General features: G+C 41.6%; 1 protein-coding gene and 1 long non-coding RNA gene across 2 annotated transcripts in view; one reads left to right on the top strand and one right to left on the bottom strand.

Moving 5' to 3' along the window:
• The window catches only part of cox10 (cytochrome c oxidase assembly factor heme A:farnesyltransferase COX10), a gene marked incomplete at its 5' end in the record, with an annotated part of 37,196 nt that extends 28,184 nt beyond the window's left edge, over window positions 1-9,012 (bottom strand). The window contains 2 exons of the mRNA XM_079658480.1: window positions 8,139-8,263; window positions 8,973-9,012. Of these exons, the coding sequence (XP_079514606.1) occupies window positions 8,139-8,263; window positions 8,973-9,012 (165 nt within the window). The remainder of the gene's footprint in view (window positions 1-8,138; window positions 8,264-8,972) is intronic.
• On the top strand, window positions 3,466-4,967 carry LOC307025695. Its single transcript, XR_013804240.1, has 2 exons — window positions 3,466-4,184; window positions 4,303-4,967. It is a non-coding gene; the product is annotated as an uncharacterized lncRNA (long non-coding RNA).
• Window positions 9,013-9,203: the final 191 nt, after the last annotated feature.

Consider the following 9,203-nt stretch of genomic DNA (forward strand, 5'->3'; position numbering starts at 1 on the left):
CAATTAGCTGAAGTAGTGGCCAGACTGGGAGGTGATGACGGCTGGAACACCTGCGGAGGCCTGGTGTGGGGCCCAAGGGTCCTGAAGACCGGATCATCCAGTAGTTTTTATGCTAAAACTAGTCGGGACTCGATCCAACAGTAAAGGAAGGAACAATGTAGGAACACTTTTGGTAAGACTTTGAGACCGCTGAGCTATTTCAGTCAGAGTAGGTATAGTCAAAACAAAAACATGACCAATGGATTACTTGATTGACAGAGAAATAATCAACAAATATTTGTAGAATCTTTAATCATTGTATTAAAAATGTCCAAATAAGACATTGACTCAAACCTATGAAATCCAGGATAGAAATCTTCCCATTATTTTCTGACATTTAAGGACAAAACGATTATCCAAATAATCGAAATAACGATGCGCAGATTGATGGATAATAAAAATGATCATGAGTTGCAGCCCTTCTACAGCGTTAGTATTTTGAGCGCAACATTTGTATGTGTTTTAGTGGTTGTCAAAGCAAAAAATAACATGTCAAGAAAAGTTTATAATTGCCAACCTATGTGAGATACTTGAACGGGAAGCTCAGATAATTACATCCCTGTGTGTCCGAGCTGACTCTTCTGTGATTGTAAGAGAGACATGACAGCATTAAGTATTTAGTCTGTGGTGAGAAACACGAGACGGTGAAATGCCATTGTTACGTGACTCCAAGTGCTTACACCCTTCCGTCCGTTTCCTAAATAGAGTAACATTTTAAAGGGAAACCACAACATTTCTGTTTGCCCTACGGGCCCTTTCCAGTGGGACAAAGAGCAGCCTTGGCTTTTGACAGCTCCACAGAAGGTCCGACTGCCACTTCCATAAGCCAAAGCATTTTCCTCTCCCTTAAGGCATTTTCCTTCTTGCATCAAGGTAGTGTGACAGTTGTTTGGTCACAAACGTGCACCATCTTCTGCCTCTTTAGATGCCGGGCATTAAGGGATTAAGACCGAGCAGGTGAATCTAAAGGATGTGTTTTTCTGGAGGGTCTTTCTCTACTTTGACTATCAAGCTTTTGTATATTTCATACAACAAAAAAAACATATAGCTTTGATCACAACTAACCACACTAATGGTGAAGCTCAACTTTTATAAGATGAAAGAGAATGTAAAGAAAAATAATAATAAAAACCTTTGGCAGCAGATCCAAAGGAGTGATGTTTTTTTTCTGCATTCTACTTTTTCTTTTCAGGATTACGAAAAACAAACAGATAGCCAAAGCGGTGATATCAGTTACACACAGGTGAGGGTGTGTCTTTGACACAAGAGCCCACAGTGTGTTAACCCATTGCAAAGAAGTGCAAAGTGCCGCCAGAGTGGCAATTATCTGTCACACACGACATCCCCTGTGCCTCTGTGTGTATAATTATACTGCTGAAAATGACTACAAAACAAAACACCAATAACCACTGCTTGGTTTGTACAAAAGGCACATACTTTTCATACCAGACAAGCAAATGGAGACACTACCAAATACAAGTAAGTTTACCTTCCTAATGATGTTTATCCTAGCGGTAAACACTTTAAAATGTGACCTTGCACGACTAACATGCTTCAAAGTCAGCCTCACTAAATGAAAGGTGGCTAATATCTCTGAAACAATAATCCCATCTCCAAGTCCTGCCAATTAAGACTGTTGACATGCTAAATGTCCCTACAGAGAATCAGGGATGAGGGATCTAAATGAATCTGACTAAGGCACAAAAAAAGGAGCCTCAAACAGAGCAACACTGATGCATTTCCAGATAATGCACACACAAGGCCATTTGTGCTAACAGAAGGGAATGTTGAAGTAATATTGCACCAGGATCTCCAATATTCACTGTATATTTATCTACACAAACTTTGTAAAACATTCCCAAAATTCCATACATCATACCGGAGAGATCTTTTTACACATATTGCAAGATGAACACATTTTTTGGACATCAATAACCTTGTCCATTAGCGCCTTTGATATCTTTACAATCTGGAGGGTCCATTTATACCAGTGGTCCCCAAACTACGGCCCGCGGGCCGGATACGGCCCGCCTCCACATTTGACCCGGCCCCTTGAACAATTTCCAATATCAGAGACGCATTACCTCCCCCCCCCCCGCATTATTATTTTTTCAGTCGGGCCACGCGATCGAGACCAATGCACGCATAGAACTGGGTGAAGTGAGCCTCCCCGACTGAATCCCTGAAATGTTTCCTCATGTCAATAAAGCTCATTTGAATTGAATTATGACGCTAAAAAAATGTTGCTAACGACCTCACTGTCTTTGCCCTAATCATAAAACGTGAACCTACCCCCCCCCCCCAGAACGGAATAATGACAAAAAGGTTAGGTAAGAGAAAAATTGATTCAGAATGCAGGGTATTTAACCTGCAGTGGACACACGATTATTTTTTTGTTCAATGCAAAGAAAAGGCTGTTTGTCTCATCTGTCAAGAGGCCGTGGCGGTATTCAAAGAATACAATCTGCGCCGACATTATGAATCCCATCACAAAGACAAGTATGATAGCTTGCGAGGCCAAATGCGAGCAGACAAACTAGCAAAGCTAAAAAGTGGACTGTTAGCTCAGCAGACTACATTTGTACGCCAAACTCAGCTGAACCATTCATCTGTTCGTGCCAGCCTCCGTGTTGCTCAACTGATAGCAAGCTGCGGTAAACCTTTCACTGAGGGAGAGTTTGTCAAGAAATGTCTGAATATTGTCGTGGAGGAGGTGTGTCCCGAGAAGAAAGATGTTTTTAATGCCGTGAGTCTGTCTTCGAGTACAATCACCAGACGCGTTGAAGAAATTGGGGGTAATGTATATGCCCAGCTGCAGCAAAAGACAAAAGAATTTGACTTTTTTTCATTAGCACTTGATGAGAGCACGGACGTGCAAGACACAGCGCAGCTTCTTATTTTTATTCGTGGAGTTAGCGCACATTTTGACATGTGCGAGGAGCTGGCAGCCCTCCAAAGTCTGAAAGGCACTACGACGGGGGAGGATATTTTCGGCAAAGTATGTCAAACCATCGAAGAGTTGGATCTGGACTGGGCAAAGCTTGCCAGCATCATGACTGACGGGGCTCCGAGTATGGTGGGCGCGACTCGGGGTCTGATAGGACGCATGAACCGGGAGATGGAAGAGCGGGGTCTCACCGCCCCGCTACAAGTGCACTGCCTAATTCACCAGCAAGCACTGTGCTGCAAAGTGTTGAAGTGGGATTCTGTCATGAAGGTGGTGGTATCATGCATAAACTTCATCAGAGCAAATGGACTTAAACACAGGCAGTTCCAACAATTCCTGTCTGACCTGGAGTCTGTGCACGGAGATGTATTATACTACACAGAGATCCGATGGCTGAGCCGCGGCAGAGTTTTGAGGCGTTTTTACGAGCTGCTACCTGAAATTAACGCATTTCTTCATTCAAAAAGTTAAAACGGTCCCAGAGCTGATCGACCCAGAATGGAAATGGCACCTCGCATTTTTTACAGACGTGACAGAACTGCTGAACGGCCTTAACTTGCAGCTACAAGGCCAGGGGAAACTCATTTGCGACATGTATTCCCACATAAAAGCATTTGAGGTGAAACAAGCGCTGCTTTTGGAGCAAGTGAAAAAGCACAACTTCACCCATCTCCCTGCTACCCAAAAGCTTTCTGCAGAGAAACCAGCGGTCCCGTTCCCAGCTGAAAAGTGTGTGGAAGCACTAGAAATGCTGAAGGCGGAGTTCGGTGTGCGATTCCGTGAACTACATGTTCATGCAAAAGAAATCCGTCTTTTCCAGAACCCCTTTGTTGCCGACATCGATGAAGCCCAGCCTTCTTATCAGTTTGAGCTGGCCGAGTTACAGAGCTGTGATGTTCTGAAAGACTCATTCAAGCCCACCAGTCTCATTGACTTCTATGCCGCCCTCCCTCAAGACACGTACCCTAACATAAAAAAACACGCAATGAAGATGTCCACAGTTTTTGGCAGCACGTATATCTGCGAGCAAACCTTTTCACGCATGAAACACCTGAAAACTCAGAGGAGATCAAGATTGACAGATGAACATCTGCATCAGTGTTTGAGACTGGCTGTGACTAGAATGGAACCTGACATTGAACTTCTCACCAGCCAGATGCAGGCCCACAGTTCACACTGATGAACATACAGTACATAGGTAAGCTCACTATAAAAAATCCATCTCCACAACCATACTTGTATTGAAATGTATTGTGCTGTGTAGGTGCTGTATCACTTAGTTTGGTTTCTCAGCCTGCTTGCTTTGTGTTTTTCAGGGGGAAGTTGATGAGAGAGAGCAAACACTGGTGTCTACTAGGCTATAATACTGGAACTTACACAACTGGACTATAAGGAAAGAACACAAGAACGTTGAGAGACTGCTCATATGAGTCATTTAAGAGATTTTGCTGTGACAACTGAAGCTGAACTTTTACCAAGATTGTGCACAGCACAATAGAAGCATTGTTTCTGTGAAGAACCCAGAGAGGGTTATTTGGGTATTCATAATACTGTTATTACATATTTCCTAACTTTTTTTCTGTGAAGAACCCAGAGAGGGTTATTTGGGTATTCATAATACTGTTATTACATATTTCCTGACTCTTTTTCTGTGAAGAACCCAGAGAGGGTTATTTGGGTATTATTGATTTCATAATACTGTTATTACATATTTCCTGACTTTTTTTCTGTGAAGAACCCAGAGAGGGTTATTTGATTTTTATTGATTTCATAAATAGTGTTATTATATATTTCCTGAGTTAAATTTTTCTGTGAAGAACACAGAGGGGGTTATTTGATCTCAGAAAGGGTTATTCATATTTGCTTATGTGTGGCTTTTTGGAAAACAATAAATTCTTACATTTAGGCACCACTGCGATCGTCACACTTTTTCTGTTACAAACTGACCCGGCCCCCCATCAGAGAAGGGAAAAGTTATGTGGCCCTCACTGGAAAAAGTTTGGGGACCCCTGATTTATACAATCAAATATCAACTTTTCATGACTTCTTCCTAAAAATGTAATACTGGTGTACTCCGGTTGTATAACTAAAGAGATACAAAATGCTATTAGAGTGTATATGGTTTTAAAATAGACCTTGAAAAGTGACACAGCAAGAAGGAAAAAATAATAAGTAAAGCATGCTTAATTTTTATTTATTTATCCAAATTCTGCTTTAACTTAAATTGATGAAGCCGAGTTGCAAAAAGGTGGCTTTTGCAAAAGGCCTGGAAAAGATAAAAACTGTTCCATCATTTCCAAATTGATGGACGCCCTGAGTGTAAGTATTTCCTGTCGTTTTTAACACACTTATCGAATTTGCAACTAGAATTTGGGCTCTGAAATTCACCTTAGCCCGCGCTTCACCTTCACTGTAGGTTTGAAACTGAACCTGACCGGAGGGAGCCGAGAGAGGCACTGAAAGGCAAACAACAATGTTCCAATGAAATACGAAGCCATGTCATATCCTAACCTCGGGCTGGAGAAAATGAAGACTGACAGTACTGATGTGAGGGCGGGCCCGCAGATAAAGGGACACCCAGGGTACGCTCAGAGGCAGACCCCTCTTACATCACTCAGCGTCTTAGAGCTGGAGTCTGCAATACTCTAGGCAGCATGAGGAGGGGAACATTTCTCAAATACCTGAAGGATATTTACACACCTGCTCAGTGTGAGGTCGAGCTGCACAGAGGAGTTGGAGCGTGGCTCTGGTTCAGGCCACTGAAGAAACAATACAACGTTAACCTGAGCAACAGTCTGACTAACACTATTCAGGGCAAAACTAAAAATGAACCGTGTAAACATTAGCACATTCTTATCCAAACTCCAATAGGTGACGCAGGGGGGGGGGGGCAGATTGTAGTTGTGATACAGAATGCAAGTTCAGGACTATGGTGATCAGTGTCACTTCTAAACAAAGGTTGTTTGACTTGGCATTTGTAGCAGTTGAAACGTTGAGGGTAAGAGGTAGGCGGGGCTTCGGCCTAAGGCAGGGGTTTCCAACCTTTTTGACCAAAAGAGCCATTTTGCTCCTTTTTCCAAAACATTTTTTTGTCTGGAGCCGCAAAACATATTTCATTGCTTGATAGCTTATAAAGTTGTATTTATTGTTATATCAGACAAAAACTACAGTTTTTTTGCATTTATAAGGCTATTTATTACATTATATAAAACTGTTAACCTCTAATAAGAAACAAAGAACTCCGATAAGGAGAATAAAAAATAATACAGAGGCCTACTTTAAAATAAATTAAACACAGCAATTGGGGAGTCCTCTGCACATTTGAAGGAAAAAAATATATAATTAAAATGTGCCCACTTTAAATAAATAAAACATACATACCTGCACCCTAAAAATAGTTAAAGGTAGAGTAGGTAAGAAAGGAGAAACCAGCTTGAGTGCGCTAGAATTTGAAAATACACAACCGGAAAAAATATGCCTCTTCCTTCAGACTTCCTTACAGAACCCCTCCTCCAACACACACCAACGCGCATCATCAATGAGGCCACGAGATAAGTTTCTGCACAGATGGAAGGCTGACAGGCAGGTAGGCCATCCAGTTACTTTAGCCGGCCGGCTAAAATGATTGGTTGTGCTTTTTACAGCGCTACGGCTTCCACAGATTAATTTTTGTATGTATTTATTGTCAAAGCATTTAATATCTTCATTGCTATCGGGACGTTAAGAGCATTCCATGGAATATAACAAAAAGTGTTTTCTGAAATAAATTACATACCCCATTGAACTATGACTGAAGATTGTCAGCTGTCTTCCTCTCCCGTGTTGTTCCTCGATACGTAAAGGCTGCAGCACCGTTGACAACTTCTCTCTACATATCAAACATACCGGTAAACCAGCATCGTTTGCTGTGAAAGCATAGAACTCTGTCCGCACAGAATTAAATCCTGTGTTCCTCCGATACTTTTCTTTGATTTATCCATAGTTCGCTCATTGAGCCGGGGGTCAGGTTATTCGCCTCCAAGAAAAGGCGCTCGCGCGGGACCGTAGCAGGATGTGACGCATATTTTAGTTGACCTAATTAAAACCGTTTTGTTTTTTATTTATGTGTCACAGTATCACCTCAAAATACAAGATACGAAACATTTTCAACCATGCAACAAAATATAAATAGTCCTACAAATATTTTTATTTTATTTCCTTCTTATTTTTGTCTAAGCTCAAGTGAGCCAGAGCAGAGGGCTTAAAGGGCCGCATGCGGCTCGAGGGCCGCAGATTGCCGACCCCTGGCCTAAGGGCAGGAACCTGCAGTGTAATAAGGGCCTTTGCTAAATTATAGACTAAAAACACTATTAAGAAGAGTTCAATCTAAGGCTGAGGGAGAGGTCACCCATTATACTAATATTCCTGAGTCACCGAGCAAATCCCTATCTCTAACGTCAACGCTAGGCTCCACTTATTCCAGGCATTCTAAGTGTCTCTGCACACTAGCTCACCTTTGTTTATAGCTTCGAAAAAAGCTTTCAGCAAGGAAATAATAACAGCATTGCAGTCTGCTCGGTGCATTTTTAAGATACGTAGCACAAGAGGAATGTAAAAAAAGGGGTCAAAAAGGGGGATGTGCTGGTGATGGTTTTCCAGAACAGAGGGATCACTCTGAGGAAAACTGCACATGTGTGTGTCTGTCAACAAGCACTTCTTGTTTGTATTACATGTCAGAAAAAATTGATTAAGCATTATAAAGACCAACAGATATCTTGCCAGCTCTGAGACAATTCCTCATTACTTTCCTCCAAAAAGGAAATTGGTACTTTAAAAATAAGCAGATTATTAAGCAGAAACATCTGCACTTTTTACTGCGATTCTTGAAACAATTACGTAAGTCACGCTTTTGTTCACACTATTACCGGTTTATTAGATACTCCTGCAGGTAGTCCCATCCTTCTGAAATGTATTCATGACAGTGTGTCTAAGAGCCCTTGATTACACTTAAAGGTCAAACAGTGAAAAGTAAACCATGTTCCACACATTATCGAGGACTTGTGTTGTGTTTAGGCCTACGTGTGATGTGCAAAGAGCCAAAACAAAACAAACACTTCGTATACGGAAATAAACATGCATGGCCTTGTGTGATCTCCCTCTAAGGGTAACTGACCTGGTTGATTGTGTTGGCAGTACAAGAGGCGAGGCCTATTCCCAGAGAGGACACGAAGAAGAGCAGAGGGTCAAATGGCACTGGAGCCATGGCGAAGCCGGCCGCTGCACTTGTAACCACCAGCGCTGAAAAACAACAAGCAAGCAGCAAATTAAACCAGCATTTAAAAGTAGAATTACTTCCTAAAGTCAAAAAAGAACACACAGTGCTATGCTTAGTTTTTTTGTAGAAGCCTAATTATATGTAAACAGAAGAAGCTAGCACAATATGATCTGTTTTAGTGCAAAACTGTAGTATTTGTATTCGTTTTAAATACTAATTAAAGGTAGTTTATATGGGCTAGCCAGCTAACATGTCTTGATGGAGAAAATCAGGTCTTACCCCATACAATAGCAAGCCCTCAATTAAATAAATAACACTGCATGAAACTGCCAAAATATTTACTTTTTGATCAGTATGTTGCCGGTAGAAGCATATTTCTAGTATGAGAAATATAGTATGTTCCAAAAAACAGGTTGTTTGGAACATACTCATCATAAAGGTCAACAGCAGAGAGGTGTCGTTTCCAGTGACCAAAGCGTCACACAACAAAGGTCTGCCCAAAAATTGCACACTAATATGCTATTGCTAGTTTGTGTCATGTAAAATGGAGTAGACAGTGTGGTCCGACTGTATAGTATGTGGGTTGAGTACTGAAGAAATGTTTGGATACATAGCACATCAAGAATTACTCAGTATTGCCCCTTTCACACCAACGCGGTTCACGTTCTAGCTCCGTGCTAGAGCTTTTCTGGTTCGAAACCGGTTTTTATTTTCAGCCCCCGTTTTGTTCACACCGCTCAGAGCTCGACTGGTGCTGCCGCTGCTGCGTCATGACGTCACCGTTTACGTCGCTGATTTTGTCCCCAACAGCGTTACAGCGCTCACTACAACAACAATGGGGAACTGCGTTGGGTCGATTATCATGTTGCTTTTAATCATACGAAGCCAGATTAAATTAAATAACGACTTCTCCAACCATATACTTTTCTGAGTGCCTTGGTTAATTGTTTATTAATGTGTTTC

Source organism: Notothenia rossii (genome assembly GCF_949606895.1).
Source record: "Notothenia rossii genome assembly, chromosome: 11".
NCBI lineage: Eukaryota > Metazoa > Chordata > Actinopteri > Perciformes > Nototheniidae > Notothenia > Notothenia rossii.